The sequence below is a fragment of the Denticeps clupeoides genome, chromosome 13 (genome assembly GCF_900700375.1).
Source record: "Denticeps clupeoides chromosome 13, fDenClu1.1, whole genome shotgun sequence".
Taxonomy (NCBI): domain Eukaryota; kingdom Metazoa; phylum Chordata; class Actinopteri; order Clupeiformes; family Denticipitidae; genus Denticeps; species Denticeps clupeoides.
In genome coordinates, this window is record NC_041719.1 from 7,245,924 (window position 1) to 7,265,957 (window position 20,034).

The following is a 20,034-nucleotide window of genomic DNA, read 5'->3' on the forward strand; positions in this document are numbered from 1 at the left end:
GTCATGCTACACACAACTGAACAATTAACCTCCCCCCTTGCACAAACACACACACACACACTGTGGCCTCCCATAATTTGTACAGTCAGTCAGTCCCAATCCCCACACCTGATTCCAATCTGTGTGGGTGGCTGTCAATGGATGCGATGAACCCCCCCCCCCCCCCACACACACACACACACACTTTTACATAAAAAGGGAAGTGATTGTCATTGTGATACACAGCAAAGCAAACGGTGACACAACAAAATGTGTCCTCTGCATTTAACCATCACCCTTGGTGAGCAGTGGGCAGCCATGACAGGCACCCGGGGAGCAGTGACACCTCAGTGGCTCCTTGGCCAACCATTGCCTACATCAGATAACGTTCACACTTGTGGTGAACACTTTTGTGGCATATATGCGACCTCCCACATGTTTAGAGGGTGGTAAAAGCAAAGAAAACATCCGAGCCTGCATTGTACCCACAATTTGATTTTGTACACAAAATCTGTGTCACCCGGGCAAGCTGCTAACAAATGGCTGCCACCATGCCAACACGTCAAGAACTCAATGCCCACCAAACATATTCCCATTAGCGCGTTGCTCCCCTGTCCTTCTGGGTCATGAATGTGAAACATGTCCAGAAGAGGCGGACAGAGGGTCTTTGAAAAAAGGCTCACAGCAGGCAGCATTCCCTCTACGTCCTCTGTGATCATGCCGCAGCCCTCGTTAGAAGCAGCCACACAAAAGCACACTTGTCCCTGGGTAATCGAATGTAGGGGCCAATGAGCATGCAACACACAGGCCAATAGTCCTGACAGAGACTACGTACAGGAGACATTCAGATGTGTTTCTGTACATTGGGGCAAATGGATGAAAGAAGTCTTTCATTTGATGAATAAGTGATGGATCGTGCTCATTACTGTCACCGAAATACGAAGATTTTAGTCAAGACTTCCCCTTTCACGTCAGCCTCATGGTTTATAATTACAAATAACATCTAATCCCACACTCCCACATTCAACGTGTGTAAGGCTGAGCATTCCCCGGGAGAGTGAACAAGCTGTCCTTCTCACAGACACACAGACATAATATGCAGAGTGGATCACCGCCAACGCAACTGTGTTGAACTGAACGTGCTGCCTAATGACATCATCCAAAATCATCCGACAGATTTGCCGTTAAAGACCTGGTGGTGCTGGGACACGAGGATGACCTAACTGGCGAACGATTACAGGAGCCCTAGGTAATCTCCCAGGAGCACACCCTTCACACAGAATCAAGAGAAAAAACAGACGATTTGATGGGCAAATATTTGTCTCATGTGATGAACATGTCAAATCCTAATTCCTTTATTTGGCAGAGGACATATCAGGGATTGACTGGTAATGAGAGCATGTCATACACGCACATACATATAAACACAGAGCAAATGCAAAGGATAATGTGAGAATGTAATTTGAGATTTTGCTGCTTACACAGAGCTACATACAAACACCCTCACCATCACCATCATCAGTTTATGGGAACAGTGTGGCCTACTTCTGCCCTTTTGCTCACTTCCTGTAGTCCCACGGAACTGGGCATCACTAAAAGACATCTCTCCACCCCTCACAACCGTAAGGTGATCCATTGTAGCTACCACAATTTATGCTAACATCATGCATTTATTGAGAAGCACAATTGCAGTGTGGATGTTCTGAGTTATCTTTCTTGTCTCCTCTTACTTAGAAAGCAATATTATATATGCTTTTTTGGTGACTTTGATTCCTGCCCCCTCAATGAGTCTCAGGCCCTTGCGGGGATCCTCTGTTGTCAGGGCTTTTGTGATGGGGACAGGAAGCCAGACAGATGAAACTGAGCCACGGTGGGGGACATCAGCATGGATCCAGTGTAGAGTTGTGTCTGTAACCATGGTGTTTGCTCTGTTTTTCCTGGTCCGTGGACTGCTTGCTTTATGGAATTTCTCTGGTTCTGGACTGTCGTAGACATCTACAGTGACCGCAACCAAAAACCTCAACCAATGAAAAGACTAATTTCTTCTGCTAAAGAATACACTACAAGTATAATGAACTTGATAAGGATTTGCATGTGTGGGAGTAGTAGCAAGGGTAGGGAGGATGGAAATGTGGGAGTAAATGGGAGAGTGGAGATGCAGCTGAATAAACAGCTTCTCTTTGGGTGCAGGTCTTGCATATGAGGGTTGGAGCTCAGCTCGGTACATGTATGGAGGAAGCTGTTGTTGGGGGGGTGGGTGAGATCAGACTGTAAAAACCATCCTCAAAACATGGGGCAGTCAATGCATGTGCATGCATTGGAAACATTCAAATGGTTCTATTGAGTGATTTTATCCAACTCAGGAGCGATACTGAAACATATTGCATGCATCATAATTCTAAAAAAATTCTAAAAAAAAAAAGACAATGGCAACAAAACAATGATATTGTTTACTCTCTTATTAAATGTTGTACACACACCTACAGTCAAACATTAATTCTAATTTACTATACTGTCTTGCATTCACAGCTTTATTTTTAGGGGGATTTACCACCTATTGAGATGTATAATACAATAAACAATATAAGATGGTTAAGATGGATGGAGCTGGTATTGGGGCTTGTACGTCCCAGGTGACGTCTGTCTGTAGATCCACGGGGGTGTTCTGCATTATGTAATTTCTACACTGAACATCTGAGAAGTGTGTGGGGCCTCCGGTCCCCACAGAAAACACGGGGAACACCCCCACCACTGTCCCCATGAGAACAGCTCTGAGATCATATGGTGCTCATTTATCTTTGTTCCGTTTTTATGTGATTTTTAGAACACTGGGACCGCCCTCTGACGGCTCCTGCGGTGGGAAGTCCATACCGTGGAACTGACTATGAAGGCCCCATAGCGGTATAAATGGTCTGTTGCACTATGTTTACTGGTAGTTGCTGGTGCTATTTAATGTAAATTATGCCAGATGTGCTGTGAGAAACTATGACAGTGAATTATCTGTGTCATTGCACAAATGCATCGTGTAATATCGTGGCAGGAGAAAGGAGAAGAAACAGGAGAAGGCTCTAGAGGCATGGCTTCTGAGATTATTCTCCAGAGATCCCATAATTCAGTTATGGCTGTCACATAATTCAATGGCCTTAATCAGCAAACAGGATCCGGCCGTTGTTAGTGAGGCCAAATAAATAAAGCACCAGCACATAAATCTGGCACATGTGGATCACAGCAGGGGATCAATACCCAATTCATGCATGAACCAGACAAAGTCACCACAAAACGGCTTAGCACACAAAGACTCCCTCTACATCCTTAATCCTGTGGAATATGATTTCTGAAAGGGCAGACAAAGGGACAGTCTCGGCAGCATGGCCGATTCGGTTTGTAGACCCGTTTAACACGAGACAGGGGCGATCGCCGTCCAATGAGAATATTAATATGAGAACATGCTCTATGCAATGAGAAAACACTTTATGCTGCTTTCTCTTCGTCTGATTAAGGTTAAGACCTCCAGAATCTAGTGCCATGTGGTTAGGAGAGCATCTCTTTAATCATAATCAGAAATATGCTTGGTTTGTCTGAGTTTAAGAGCTGTTTAAAAAAAGAAAGCCAAAAAGGAAGGAGTTTCAAAAGGTCTTGTCTGGTTTGGAGAAAACAACATGTTGACTTGAAATAGTTTGAAGACCCGTGGCGTCTTCTCACGTCTCTCACAATTAAATAGGTGGGTAACTGGAGAGGGACGGGGACCATCTGCCAGATTTAGACAGTGCGGCCTTTGAGTGAGGAATGCAGAGGATGGGCTTTGCCACATCCATCTTGTTTTCTCCCTCATCAGTGAAATGTCCGATCCAGTGCCAGAAGCTTCCCAAGTTAAAAAGCCCTGGAGCAGCGAGGTCAAACCACCATCATTTTAGAACTTGAGCTGTTTTCAAGTAAACAGAAACATTCTCACAAAGAACAAAGCAGACAGGGTGTAACACTTAAAATAGCTTTAATCGCTTTCCGAAGCATGTACAGTGGATCTTGCAGAACCTTTCCAACAAAACAAGCGCAAACAAATATTTTCACAAAACCCATAGTCTTAAAAGAAAAAAGAACATCACACAAAGAATATCATAAGAATAAAAAAAAAACACATCACCAATTGAAGAGATCCAGTGCACCTTTTATGTCATTCTAAATTTTACTCAAGTTCAAATTATTACAGGCCACGCAAAGCAAAAGAACACAGAAAACGGTCCAACTTGGAGGGTCACATGATCTTTTAGAGTTTGAACGGCATAGTCAAGTCTTGATAACCACAGATAATCTTTAGTTTGAGTCACATGATCTGTTAGAGCATTGTCAAGTCTTGATAACCAAAGAGTGTTTTGAGGGTTTCATTTTTTTGGTTGCTATACAATATTAAAATGAAGATAAAATAAAGTGTTCCTTCTGGCATCAGGTTACCTGTTAACCTGTCAACCTTAGTAACATGCCTCGCCGTCCACCAGGCCCAGGACCCAGCCTGATAGTGACTGCTTCACATCAACAATGGAAGAGTGTTTAGCATTCTACCTCCAAAGAATATGCTTCATAAAGCACTTCCTCCCTTTTAGCTGTGCCCAGGTGCCCACAAAGCCGTGTTAACACGGAGATCTTTTCTCAGAGCCCAACAGGAAGCCTTAAACGGATGCTTTCAGCCTCCCTCCTGCCATCGCACCCGAGGCAACACAATCAGCTCAACTTCCAAAAGCCTCTCCAAAAAAACTGCCCCGCCCCCCCCCATAAACTGCGAACAGCCAAAAAGGTCCTTTTCAGCGTCTCTCTGTGCTCTTACAGTATGTGACTCGCGTCCTAATCTCCGTCAGATCCGCCCGGCACAGGGGGAGTGTGGGAAATATGTTGGGCAGTGCTGCCGGGTCACTGCAGCCTGTCCAGATGAAATACTGTGTAAAAACAGTCTGCACGGTGGAGGCTGCATATCTGTTTATATACTCAGCTGTCACCATTTATAAGAAGTTGATGATGTACATCAGGGATACAACAGAGCAAATGCAAAACGCTCTGTTGCAGAAAGGGATTATTATTCCTGTTAAATTATGAAATTTGACAATTATTTATGATTAAAGCTTTTGTGGAAGGCTAATGCCTACAGTATCTACAGTAACAAAATATTAAAAAATACATTGTGTGTATACATTAGGTCATATAATTTTGTTCTATCCCCAAGGAACTGGAAAGTTAGAACAAGAATTTGAATGAAAGGCTCCTTTCAGATTTAAACGACCAACCGAGAAGGAAAAACTGTTGCAGTTGTTGGGCCTTAATGATTTTGTACCTGCCAACATTTAACTGTTTAAAAGGAAAGAAGCATTCTTAAAAAATGCAGTTTTGTCAGACATTGTACATTGTGGACGGTAATAACGTATTTCAATGGAAGCAAAAATGTGCAACAGGGAATTAAATAAACAAAGGCTGACAGAATGATGCAGTTAGCTGCCAATAAAATGAACGGAACAACGTTTGGACCTGGTTTCATGGCTGGCTAGGGTCCTGACTTTGCATTTTGGCCAGACCACATCTATTTTTAAACCCTCCTCAATGTACCCTAACTCAAATAACTTCTGTAATAATGGAAAGGGGATTAAAGAAGTACTGAGTGAAACGCCACAGGGAAGGAAAAACAATATTTTCACAATGTTAATAAAAATTGTACAGGATTTTTCATAAACAATGCATTCATTATATACAATAAATTTCCAATCATGAACCATTCGTTAATCGTATTTTCATCATCTAAGCAGGATGTGACATATACATCAGGGCTCATAAATTGCACACGTTTTACAGGAACGGTGCCATAAGACTTTTTCTTACAGAGAAGGGCCCCAGCCCACATCAGAGCCCATTAAAGCCACATGGATCAAGCTGACCACCACCATGCATGCACAGTAACCACCCAGGCTGCAAAGTAAACCAGGGGCTGGACATTTAATCCAATTGTCTACTGTAAGGTCTATAAGTGCGGGGCACTGAATATTCTGAATAAATAAAGATTCATTACACCTCAGATTACCTCAGATGACATTATCATTATCTTCATGGTGGATACTTTCACAGAGTTATATACAACGCAGAGTGTGGGGAGTGTGTAATGTCCCATTCACAAGTGGATATGGTCCCAAGAGGGAGGAGATGAATGTGCTATATTGGCAGTAGGGTGGTAGTAGCCATGCAGGTAACACACTCGCCTATGAACCAGAAGACCCAGGTTCAAATCCCACTTACTACCATTGTGTCCCTGAGCAAGACACTTAACCCCGAGTTGCTCCAGGGGGACTGTCCCTGTAACTACTGATTGTAAGTCCCTCTGGATAAGGGCGTCTGATAAATGCTTTAAATGTAAATGTAAATGACAGTATTCAGAATACATCGTCCATAATGAGTATGTATGATGCATTTGAGCTGTCAATCCTCCCTATTGGCTCCTCCCATTAAAAAACTTCCTTAAGTTTATTTTCTGGGGGTCAGAAATAAAAAAGGTAACAAATAGGACATCAGCAAACACTCCCCATGTGTGTCACTTAAACTCTAAATGTTAGAAAACCCTAAATGTTATTACGATGTTCATTTTATTACACTGACAAATGGCAAATTAAAGGAAAATAGCACATAAAGGGTCTAAGAAGATTTGCCAGTCCCTGTTTTCTAGCCTCCATTTCTTTGTAGCGTCATTAATGTTAAATATGCAGCAGATCTACAATAAGGACAACATAAATACATTATACATTGCAATGTTTATGCTTTTTTCTACTTAGCTAAGGCACATTTAAGGTTGTCTGATAAATACACTGTTGAGATATCTAGTTAGCAAAGTAGATGGCAATTATGAAAATAACCGAATTCTTCCCAAAAAGAAAAGTTTTATGACAGGAAAAAGAGGTTAATTCACAATAACATGATACCCATTTCAATTTAAAAGCATAAATCTAAAAAGGAAAATGTTCCATAACTGACCAATTTAAACAGGTTTTCCTTTGTCACCACCTGCTGTTTAACACATTCTATTAAGTTACTCAAAGCAGAATTATTACAGAAACATCCAAAAATAATGAACATGACTTAAATGAATAAAAAAGCTACACGAAAGCATCCAAAAACTTTGTCATAACTTAGAACTGTTATCTGGATATAGTACAACACTGCACAGACCACAGTGCATCCTATTGCCATTGAAGTGCTTGTATCCGTAACAGTGCAGATGTCAGAACCCTTCAGACATGTAGTCCATGTTATGTGCAGTGCAAAGTTTCGAAACACACAGGGGCAGGATTATCTAAAGGTGGAACGGCTGGTACGGACAGGATCCCAAATCGAAAGATGCAGAGTTCCCATGTGGCTCTTGATCTAAGCAGCTGGCCTCAGCCTCTCTCCAGCAAGCCCACACTCCTACCGCTGCGCAGTAGTCATAGAAACCCTCCCTCTGAAACTGTCGAAACACTGGCATTGTTGCTTCTCCAAGTGGGTGTGTGAGAGAGGGAGCCGGTTGGGACCGGAGGAATATTGCTCTTGCGTATCTGACTTCATGCCTAATGGCATAATTTTTTTTATGCAGTGCATCTTTAATGCTTTAAGATAATCCCTTATTAGTCCCACAAGTGGCAAGTTTAAGTGGAAAATTCAACTTGGACAGTGTGAATACCTGACAGGACGTTAAAATAAAAGTTTTCAAGCACACTGCTCTGTTGAGACAATGAACACTGAAACACACCTGACAATACTGCCCTTTACATCCAGATATGAGAGGTGGCCTAGCAGGTAAGGAAGTGGTCTCATAAACAAAGGGTTGCGGGTTCAGATCCAGAACCGCCAAGGTGCCAATGAGGTCCCCTTGAGGTCCCTTTGAGCAAGGTACCGTCCCCACACACTATCAAGGTGACCCCTGCTCACCCAGGGTGATGGGTTAAATGCAAAGGACACACTTTGTAGTGTGCACCGTGTGCTGAGCATTCTGTGTATTGCAACGACAAAATGAGTAATAGTTTAAAAGCTAATGCTTTAATACTGCAGATATTTCACATAAAATTCAAACTGCCAACATTCCAATAGGACAACCATGCAAATTCTTGAACGTTAACACTGGGAAAACGCGGACCCACGAAACCAGCCACACCAAAGACGAACCTGATTTACACAATAGGTATTGCCATCAACATGTTACATGTATTGGTTAGGCATTAATTCAAACATCAGCAATCACATACGTTTAAGTGCATAAGTATCTGTCCACTGAGCGCAAGACAATATTAGGGGTTCTCTAGTCATCTGGTACCCAATGTATGTTTAGAAAGTGCCATTCGCTCTTGAGGGAATCTTCTGATGGGAAGAGGATGCTTACATTCACAGTGCTCCCTAAGAACGTAATTAAGCAACTTGAATGAACACCTAAACCTACGTTAAGCTTTTAGGGGTTTTCGATAGGGGGTTTGTGGGGACAGGATGAGTAGAAAAATATTTCACTCCTGGGATTGTTTCAGCAGAAACTTTGGTCCGTATTCTAGCACTGTTCACAGAAAACACCACAGAGGCGGTTGATTGTAGGGACAGGAGGATGCATAGCTCGAACACTTGATTGGGTTAAAATTTGTACATTTAAACGGGAACCTGGAACTACTGCAGTCACACACATGGAATGGCGGAAACCACTGTACACCGTTTTCACCTAAACCAAACACACATGCAATCTTGCAGATATGACCTTCTAGTAAAGATTTGCTCTTGATTGGCCATTTTGACCTTTGACACTCACATTCATAAATTTTTTCCACCTGCCAACTGATCTTTGACCTCGGTGACCATTACAGAAGGAGGCTGGAATTGAAGAGGGCAACGTCACAAGAACGTAACATCATCCTGTGATTGCACCCATCGCCAGTGGGCGTCGTACTCCAGGTGCACCTTGCCGTTGAGGTTGCACCCATCTAGCTCCACCTTGCCATTTTTGTAGGTCTTTTGTAGTTTGGGGCTCTGGGTTTTGGCCAATTTGTCAGCCAGGGAGGCTCGGATGGTCTCCTGGTCTCCATCCTGCCTGAGAACCTTGTCCACAGTTCCATTAGCCTTGCTAGGCGGCGCTTGGTTCTGCCCCATCTTATCCTTAGAAGTGTTAAATGACGCCTTGGTTACATCAGAGGATTTGGTGGTTTCCAGCTGCTTCATATGGGGAGATCCAGTTCCCGGCCCTGACCCCATCACGGCCCCACTTCGCCCAGACGTGTCCGTGGTGCGGGGGGTGGAGCAGAGGACGGACTCTGAGCTGGAGGGGCAGTATTCATCCGTGTCGTCGGCCAGCGTGTCCAGGTAGCTGCCGATTGAGATGTTGTCCAGCTTGTCGTTGGGGTCGTGCAGGCTGCCCCAGCTGCCCCTCCAAGAGGAATCAGGGCCCTCACCCAGGCTGTACTGGCTGCTGGTCAGGCTGCTGCAGCGGCTGGTCAGGGTGCTGCGCTCCTCCAACATCCACTTGACCGCCTCGATCCCCTCATGTACCGCCAGGAGCTGCTGCAGGATGCGAACGTCCACCGAACGGAGGTGAGCCTGAAGAAAAAACAAGGAGGGATAGGCAAAGAAAGACGTGAAAGTAGGCCTGGGGACAAGACAAAAGGTAAAGACACATCAATAAAAAAAGACAACGTTGCAGATAAAAGCACATGATCGATAAGAGAAAAACAGGAAAACAGGAACTGCGGTTTTGCACTGCTGGGCATTATAAACTTTACTCTCCGTGCAGTGTCCTTCAGTGAGATGACAATAAGTGTTTCTGAAATCCTCGGACTCCCCTGACAATATCATTTCTGCTGAGGAGAGGTGGAGTGCCTCCCTCGCAGCCGAGAGAGGACAGTGGCAGTACATAATATTTATTAGAATAATGAAAGCCATAGTTAGCAGCTTGCAGCTCATCTTCAATACTGGTTAAAGGCCAGGCCACCACCGGGGCAGTGGTGGCCTGGGGCAGTGGTGGCGGTTAAGGAAGCGGCCCCATAATCAGAAGGTTGCCGGTTCAAATCCCAATCCGCCAAGGTGCCACTGAGGTGCCACTGAGCAAAGCACCGTCCCCATACACTGCTCCCCGGGCGCCTGTCATGGCTGCCTGCTGCTCACTCAGGGTGATGGGTTAAATGCAGAGGACAAATTTCACTCTGTGCACCGTGTGCTGTGCTGCTTTACTTTAACTTTAAAGTCGCCCTGCGTCCTTCGCTCCACAGCAACCTATTGATGTACTTCCACCTGCAGAAAATGCATGATCATTTTGGACTATGGGCACTGCTTGCACCATTCATAGGTCAGAGACCCACTAATAGGACCAGCATATACACCATCACGTATCAGGGTCTCTACATGACCAACCCCCCCATATCAAACTGTGCAATCTCACACCGCTCCAACCTCTGAGAAAATCAACACTCTGGACATAAAGCCTGTTGCCAAGGGGATGTAAAAGTATAAAAGCAGGTTTTTATAAAAGCAAGTAAAAAAGCCTTGGTGGGCAAGCGCTGGCACGGTGAAAGTTCGCCGCCTGGCAACCCAGTTGAGGGAAAAAATATTGAGGCGAGAGCAGCGGAGGGCAGGCGGATGATTTACAGCTGCCACCGTGCTCGCTGTTCACATCCCACACGGCTCTGATCATTTCAGCCTCACCTATCACCAGACAAAAGAGAACAAAATCCTGGAAAGAAAGGCAAAGGGGATAAACGTAGGATAGAAGAGCCAAGGCTATGTTTAATGAGAGCAGGAGATGAAGAGGAAGGATGACGAAAAATAACTGAGCGATGACGCAAATTGGGGGGAGGTGTCAAAATAAAGCATCTGCAATGAAGCAGCGTTTGCTGGTCAGGGTCCAGACAGCCAGGTCTGGGGTTTGGGGTTTCTGGGGTTGGGTTCAGCTTGTCCCAGTGGCAGAGGAGGCAGATTAATGAGCCGACTGTTAATAACAAGCACCGACACAAAAATGTTTTTCACTCCAGTCACATTTTTATGTTTCGGCTCCCACATTCAACACCTCCTTCTAAATTAGACTGCACTTACTATCAACCAATTTAATGTCCTTGTTTTCATTGAAAATTTTATTTCAATAGAAAATATTACTATGTAATATTACTAAGAAATAGAAAGAAGTAAATAAAGAATATTTAGATTAAATTGTAATTTTCTTGTTGTCGAACTTTGTATACAGAATCTACAACAGAGTGAATAAAAGATGAACCTAGTGAACCGGAATTGATCTCTTCATCGATGGTAACTTGAAAGCACGTTGTAAGTCGCTCTGGATAAGGGCGTCTGCCAAATGCCGTAAATGTAAATGTAAATGTAAATAGCGGCAACAGCAAATAGTAAAATAAATAACAATTGAACTACATCTGCTGATGCATTAGATGAATTTGGCTAGACTTGCATTAAAGAATTGTTCCACAGGAACTAAAGACAAATAGCTGCTGATAAAGATATTCCATCAGTAATAGACATTTCTAGCATGAACAATGAGGATATTTTTAAATGACTTCTGAACGGAAGTATAATACTATTTAATTAAGCATTATTACCATGCTGTTTCCATGGCATGTTACTGGTATTGTAGCACGGTGGAGGGAACAAGGACGTAGGGTGTATGAAGCTGTCACTTTTACCTCCTCCAAAACTCCCAGCACCAGACTGCATTCCTCTCACTCTGGGCCAACTTTTCCTGCCTCTACCTGCCATGGTGCCATCTTCTCTGGACATAGATCTGGCGTTCCTGTGATGTCCTAGCATGTCTCAAATATTCAGTTCCATATTTATACGCAACCACTTCATTCTCACCGCCAAGCAGGTTCTGTTTCCCAGTCCGTCTTAAGTCCGCAGTCCAAATGTCTCCTGGATAATCCTCCTGGGATTTTGGAGAGATCAGTTGCGGTGCCCCTGGTGTCCCATGTTGTTCTCATGCATCAGAGTCACTTTAGAAAACGAGTCTGTGTGTGTGTGTGTGTGTGTGTGTGTGTGTGTGTGTGTGAGTGTACATCTGTCATGAGGGTATCACTCTTAATAACATGGCGGTATCCCAGGAGCCTGTAAAGCCCTCAGATCTTTGGCTCTTGCAGCTGAAAGACAATGGGAGGAGTTTTCACGGCAAGATAATACATCTTACAGCTCGATTTGTGCCACTGTTGATTATCTACACTGTAGTCTCTCGCTTTAAAGAGTTAAAGCCAGCATTTAGTGAATTTCTGCAGAAAACCCTTTCAAGCTCGGCCCCTTTTTATACATTGTACTGGAATTGTCCCTGTCCATTAAAATGTCTGGTTCACTTATTAAGCTTATGCTTGAATCATCAAAACATGATTGTGAATTGTGGTAATTTCAATTAGCCCGGTGTAAGCCATCGCCACTAATATTTATTTCCATTCCAGTGGACAAGGCATTAGTGCCATTAAATCAACCTCCAACCACAGAGGAAGCCGAGCCCGCGCAGGGGTCATTATGTACACGAGCTGCAGTATATGGCATGTGAGCTTAGTCAGCAGCAACGGTGAAAATGGCTTTTAAGCTGGGTTAAAGCACACGGGGCTTTACCTGAGCAATGCTGATGGGCCACCAGGCGATATTTACACCTAAGAGAATACATTTACATTTACATTTACATTTACGGCATTTGGCAGACGCCCTTATCCAGAGCGACTTACAACGTGCTTTCAAGTTACCATCGATGAAGAGATCAATTCCGGTTCACTAGGACCCCAACTATGAATACATCTATTTAATTCACTCTGTTGTAGATTCTGTACACAAAGTTTGACAAGAAAATAACAATTTAATCTAAATATTCTTTAAAGAGGAAGGTCTTGCAGTGACTCTGTTATCACATTGAATTATGCATCAAATATAAATGTGACGCTGACAAGGGCGCGCCTCTGCTTTGTGTACCCAAATGTGGATGTGGATGACAGCCAGTAGTAAATCATTGTCAGGATTGCCTGCAGCTGGGCTCCACACCTGACTCAAATCCTGACGCCCCATAAATGCCGGATGTTTCCGCCCCTTCTAGGTCTCTGGCATTTTTGTGAACTTGACATTGTAACCGTGTCTTAGTATTTTCAGTTCTGGCAATCGCCACACGCCTACGGGTTAGTTTCAGTTCTTAATTTAAGTTAAATTGTTTTCGGCCACCGCGCCATTGTTTATTTGTATTTCTTTGAGTTTATTGTTTGTTTAAAAATAAAAAACCCTTCCCAGTATGTCAGACCTCTGCGCTTCCTTCCCCCGTAAGTCCGTAGTCGTGACAATCATATTCATGTTGGTGCAGATATGCAAGGAAAAATAAGCAAAAAAATGGCACGTATCTATTTAAATATCTATTTGCAAGTAAAATAATTTCGTGTTTTTCGCTGACAGATCCCCTGAAATACAGGGTATAAATAGCTTAACTCTTTGCACAAGCGTAACCTTTTCCAATGATGCTAAACTGACAGGAGGTATCATGCAGCGTGCATGGATTATTACACGACTGACCACTTCCTGCCACATTCAACCCTCCACAACATCCAAACATCACCGCTCTCCGCTCCATTCCACCACTCTCACACACCCCCACAACATCCTTGGCATGGGCGGCGAGGGCACAGCAGACAAACATGGCCGAGGCTGGACTTCACCAGCTGCAGACGCGGGTAACCATCCAGCCTCCGTCACTGACTTCTCCCTGCAGCCGTGCTAGATACCAGACCTCTGACTTTTATCTGTGCCTTAGTCTGATTCCTACATGGAATCCCTAAACGAGAATTCGCTCTTTATCACTGATTTAATATGACAGGACCTCACAAAATCCTGTCCTCTCATCCAACACCCTCCTGCTCCATCTGTCTGTGCACCACCCCCTTGTGATTCCCATCTGTGAATCAGGGAGTGAAGGAGAACGGGAGAGCAAGAGGGCGACATGGAGACCCCTGCCTTCCCGTCTCTCTCTCTCGGGTCGGGAGAAGCGACAGTGGCTTCCTACACCGGTCACCGGCCACACCGCGCAGCTGCTGGCTGCCTGCGCCGGGGGAATATGGCGCAGCGGAAAAAAACTACCGGCGGTCCGCACACAGGCGGTGATGACTCAATAAACTCAGAAGACAAGGGCATTGATTTCTCCGGGCTCAGGGTGTGACGGTCGATCTTAAGAAACCAGGGTTCAGCAGAAACGCTGCCGTGTGCGTTCAAAGCCACATGCACAGTTCCATGATTTCTTGTGTCCCAAATGACATCGACGGAAATACGGCAACCCAAACAGAGGATGGGAATGGCTGTCTCACAATAATATACACTGAAAACTATGCAGATTTTACACAATTTGCATTATTATGCCATTATACCATAAAACTGTTGACATCTATTGTTACAAACCTAATTCAATCATAATCTTTGGTTCATGGCTTTATTGTACTGTTCTTGTGACTGATTCAGATTGATTACATTTACATTTACAGCATTTATCAGACGCCCTTTATCCAGAGCGACTTACAATCAGTAGTTACAGGGACAGCGCCCCCTCCCGGAGCAACTTAGGGTTAAGTGTCTTGCTCAGGGACATAATGGTAGTAAGTGGGATTTGAACCTGGGTCTTCTGGTTCATAGGCGAGTGTCTTACCCACTAGGCTACTACCACCCTACCAGATGGATTGTTCATGAGTGTCCAGCTAGAGCTCGTCTAAATGGAAAAAAACAAGATCGAGCTCAATTTTATAGCAATCATCAATCGAGATCCTATAATTATCCAGCCCTAGCTGCGAATATTAACTATGATCTCACAGACTCTTGGCAGATCAATACAGGTCCACCAAATGCTACAATGGGCCCATTATGTTCCTATCACAAACTGTACAGGCACAAATGCACAAACGCGCAGGATGTTTCTTCTGAGGTGGCTGACCCAACGTAAGAAAGATCCGATTACAGATTACATTCATAAAAGCCGTGAGTTTCCATTACCTAAAACAATGCCGCCAGGTATGGAACAAGCCGCACGAGCCACACATGGACTTGCTGTCAGCAAAATGAATACGTAATACAAAAAATGTCCCACCCAGAGGGAAGGGGAATAGATTTGACTCTCACCGACCTCCCAAAGTGTACAGTTTTCTCTCCAACACATACACCTTTCCCTGTTATTTTCCATCATGGCGTTTCTTTCACCTCTGCTGAGATGTATGCGCGCGTGTGTGCGAGGTCCCCTGCAGGGTGGAGTGACAAAGCCACGACCCGCGCAGACGACAGCCTCAATGACAGCCGGCTCATTAAAGCATGGGCACAAACACCACGGGGACAAGGGCGTCCCGTCCCGTCCTCCCTGTCCGCACCTCTCCCCCAGGAGCCCTGCTGCCGTTCCCCCGCAGCACAGCAAAGGGCCACGGCTACTCACACTAAGAGCCAGACCTCAATCACTGGCCGGGCCCGGAGCCGACAGCCGCCGGCAAATCAACGCTGACAGCGCCGCAGATTTACGAAGCTTCTCTCCCTTCGATCGGGAGATTCACTGCTGCCTCGCAGAGGGCCGCAAATTGCACACTGGGCCATTTGCTTAATGGCCAATGGTGTTCGCTTTTTTTTTTTTTTTTTAAGGAAAAACACGGCTGCATGGATGAAGACCCCCGGATGCATAATGGGAAGGGTCTCTGGATTTAACTGGCTCGGAATGTGCTGTTTAAGAAAACATTTCAAGTCATGCATGCGACCCTTATGCTGACCACAGCCACCGCTCCCCTCATTCGGAGCTCACTTTGCTGGAATGTACGACATCTGGTGCCCAACGTCCCATTAGAAGATACCATCAACGTGTCTAAATGGTTTCTAATTATACCCGAGAGAGGACAGAACTATGATAAATGGAATTTAGAGACGAAGCACAGATGCATTAGCAATAAATAGCATGACTGTGTACAGTGTTACAAGTTCAGTGTGTTTGTACGTATTGGGCATCGGCTCAAAACACTGCTGGTCACCAGTAAAACCAGCAAATCCTGTCCGGCGCCGCCAGCAGGACACTCGTCTGATGTTAATCTTGTTTATCCGGCATCATTGGCCAGGATAGCGGCGTGGCTCAGCAAACTGCTCAGTTAAAAAAGGAATGAGGGGCGAGCCCCACCTGGCAACCCCTCCACCTTTTTATCCGGCTTCACAGCCAACAACCACCTGCGGATCTTTGCCAGAGGAGGGAGAGAGAATTCCTGAATTATTGATCGCACGTGCATGTCGGTGCTGGATCGTTCCACGAATTGGGACAGAAATATATGAAGTATAATTTAGGAACAACTTAACTTAACAGCCAGAACACGTAATCGTAACTGCCAGACACTGCAAGAGCTCTCGATGCACCAACATCACCCGAACACTGTTAAACTCAACAACAATACACTTCCAGCATTATGCACCTGATTTTTGCACATCTCTGCTCTTTTTGCACATTGCTGCACATCTTGCACACGTTTGTCTTGTCTCATGTGTCCTGTTTGAAATATCCGACATATCTGCTTACAAGCGTCCAACACGATGTTGTCCAGTTGTCCTGTTCGACCTGTTCATTGTACAAAAAAGTTTTACTTTTCTCTTCTAGAGATAACCTGTACAGTATTTAAGCTTCAGTTTTAGTTAGTATAGTATTGTTTGTGTGTGTGTGTGTGTGTGTGTGTGTGTGTGTGTGTGTGTGTGTATATTTTATGATAGCACTATGGGTGTCTGTCTGAAAAGTCATTACATTATACTGTGTAGACTGTTGTACTGACAATAAACCAATCTTGTATGCCGCAATAAAATTTGAAACGAGATGCCCAGGGGCTGATGATGAGCCAACAATTGCTCATAATAATAATAATGATAATAATAATTGTTGTTGTTGTCATTATTATTAGTAGTATAGTTATTATTATCATTTATTAAATAACGCGTACCATCTCCAGTCGAAGTTTCCTTATCTTCTCATCCAGACTCCTCTTCTCCGGGTCGTGATCTCTGGCTTCCTGATGGTTTAACTTGGCGTCTCCGTGATGCGCCGCTTCCTCCCGCATCCACCTCAGGAGACCTTCCGGCGTCTTCCTCCCGATCTTCACCTCCAGGTCCTTCAGATCCGGCGCGGTCTCGTTGGCGCTGCCTTCCTCCATGGTCCAGGCGGAGTGCCGAGCGGTTCCGAATGCAGCGCGGCCCGACCAATCAGGCGACTGGCTCCGCGGTCCGGCGGTGGTCCGCTGCGACAGACGCGCCAGATGCTGTCACATCTCCGCCGCTGCCCGTGTGCGGCGGGTGACGTCGGACGCCGTCCTCGCAGAGACGTCTCTCCGCCCGAACGTCATCCCTGAGTGGACGGATCTTGTCCCGACTCACGTCGACCACGTCCAGCCTCCACCTGCGCGACTTGCGGGCCGTATTTACTGCAGTACGCGCGTCTCCGAGAAAAAAAAGAGAAGCGTGAAAACGGCGAGGCTGAAATAATCCACGTCGTGCGGTGGCTCTGCGACTCTCCCCGTCTTCCAGACGTCTGGTCCGGAGGTTGATGTCTTCTCCAGACCCGTTCCGCCGACAGACCTTCCTTGTGGGTGTAACATTATCCAAACTGTCGGCTGTCGCTGGGAAACGCCGTGGGTGTATTTTAACTGGGCAAAATGGAAAAAAAATGGAAAAAGCCACGAAATAGCACTATATACCATGCACCCTGTCATGTACTAAAGCATATTAAATATGTTTAAGCCTTGTGATTGAATAGGTGGAAAAAAAAAAGTTGAAATAACTGAAAACATGTTTTATGTTCTAGTTTCTTTGCTCTGATTACTGCTTTGTACACTCTTGGCATTCTCTCGATGAGCTTCAAGAGGTCGTCACCTGAAATGATTTTCCAACAGTCTTGAAGGAGTTCCCAGAGGTGTTTAGCACTTGTTGGCTCCTTTACCTTCACTCTGCGGTCCAGCTCACCCCAAACCATCTGGATTGGGTTCAGGTCCGGTGACTGTGGAGGTCAGATCTCCACTTTTTGTTAAGTACATAACTCCACATGTGTTCATTCATAGTTTTGATGCCTTCAATGAGAATCTAGCAATGTAAATGGTCATGAAAATAAAGAAAACACATTGAATGAGAAGGTGTGTCCAAACTTTTGGCCTGTACTGTATATTATCGATTAGTATACCCATATTTCTCTAAATTGTGGGATTTCTGTAGGCCGGTGTTTCTCCGTCCTTCTCAATGCTCCCATTTTCACTGCAATAAGAGGGGCAGTGGTGGCCTACCGGTTAAGGAAGCAGCCCCGTAATCAGATCCGCCAAGGTGCCACTGAGGTGCCACTGAGCAAAGCACCCCACACACTGTCATGGCCGCCCACTGCTCACTCACGGTGATGGGTTAAATGCAGAGGACAAATTTCACTGTGTGCACCGTGTGCTGTGCTGCTGGGTATCACATGTGACAATCACTTCACTTCACTGTTTGTAATTATCCTCAAGTTGGAGGTGGTGTAAGCAATAACATTAAATTCTCAGATGTTATTGAGTGATGAGATGTTGCAGGCCACATTCAGAAATGAAGACTAAAACCCTGGACCACGGTCTCCACCTGCAGCCCCCATCATTCTTCCATCTGCTGCCGGTGAGGGGGAGTCTCTGCTCTCCTCTGCTTGAGTGGCCCAGAAGAGCCGAGAGTGCCTTCGGCGCCCAGGAAACGCTCAGGCCAAACACTAAATACTAGACTGCCTGCCAGTTAAGATGTCAAGATGTAATTAAAAAAGAGGTGCTCAGCAGCAGAAAATGGAGGGAGGAGAAGTGAAGCTGCCTTCCTTTTCTGAGTCTCTGAGAGAAACGGCGATCACTAGAGCGAAGGGTTTCATTACTTATTCAAATGTGAGCTTAAATAGCATCAAGCATGAGCCACTCACACAGAAGAGTTAAAAAAGTAGAAATGTTCTAGTGATTTGGGAACAGTAAATAACCACATTGTTTTGTGAACTGTATGTTCCACGAGCTTATAAAAAGCACATCTCAAGGGATGAGAAATGAAGCCATGCATGGTTGCGGATCTGGGGAAACGTATCAGAGCACACGGCGCAGGATTTCATTCACAGTCTTCTCATTTCCAGACATTATATTTTGTAATCTGGGTTATGCAACGGTACCCCCTAAAAGTCGTGAGGAGAACAGAGCGCCATGGCAACAGCTGAGGCACGGAAATGCTGGCTCCTCCACCCTCACGTGGAGTTCCAGGCCAAACCAGGATAGAGAACCTGAGCAGATTCCGTTGCGAATGTCACGGATTTGACATCGGGAAGGAGGCCATCTTTAAACAGCTGTGGGTGGCACAATGGCCATTTCCTTCAACTGTGAACACCATTGTGCAGAGAACAATGGCAGTGGCAGTAAGTGGGGCTTGAACCTGTGACTCTGCGGCCTTCTGGTTCATACGCAAGTGTGTAATGCACTGGGCTACTACCACCCATTTTAAACAGTCCATCTCTCAGCATGCACCATGACACAATCTGAATACTAACACTGAGCAATGTGCGCAGCAGCTCCCTTTTCTCAGCCTGGGTTAGACTCTTCAGCAGTTATCAGGTTGCTAATTTAGTGCTGAGCCTCAGGCACAATGTTCGCCAGATGTAAATTAAAGCTCTTTTTTACATCTCTTTTAATGAATGTCTTGTTTTCAATTGTTTTTTTTATAATTAGATTATGTCACGTCCCAGAATGCCAGAAAGTTTTTTTAGAGCGCCTTGTTTTGGCTGGATACTGGAAGTATTTCTGTTCACAGAGCATTCTCTAGTGGTGAGTTAAGGGAGAGGAGATGGAATTTATTCCTTAAAATTGTATGACAAATACTTTTTGAGAACCTCAAACCATATTATTCTGTGTGAATTGGAGGGATTTTAGAAGTTATAATGGGGCAATTTATAAATATGGAAACCAAATGTGTCTCTAAATGGACAATCATGTAAGGAATTGTCTACATAGATGGATAAAGCACCCAGCATACATGGACATAGCATGAACAAGTCAAACTGGTCCCCGGATGACCTGATCATTTTCCTGTTTG

The 20,034-nt window shown here is 44.9% G+C and overlaps 1 protein-coding gene across 1 annotated transcript; it reads right to left on the reverse strand.

The window, feature by feature from the left end:
• Positions 1-3,953: 3,953 nt before the first annotated feature.
• LOC114802676 (leucine rich adaptor protein 1-like) lies at positions 3,954-17,595 on the reverse strand. Its single transcript, XM_029001824.1, has 2 exons — positions 16,914-17,595; positions 3,954-9,552 (listed from the first exon to the last, which is right to left on the reverse strand). The coding sequence occupies exons 1-2, from the start codon at positions 17,121-17,123 to the stop codon at positions 8,854-8,856; spliced, it is 909 nt and encodes a 302-aa protein (XP_028857657.1). The 5' UTR covers positions 17,124-17,595; the 3' UTR covers positions 3,954-8,853.
• Between the last annotated feature and the right edge of the window lie 2,439 nt (positions 17,596-20,034).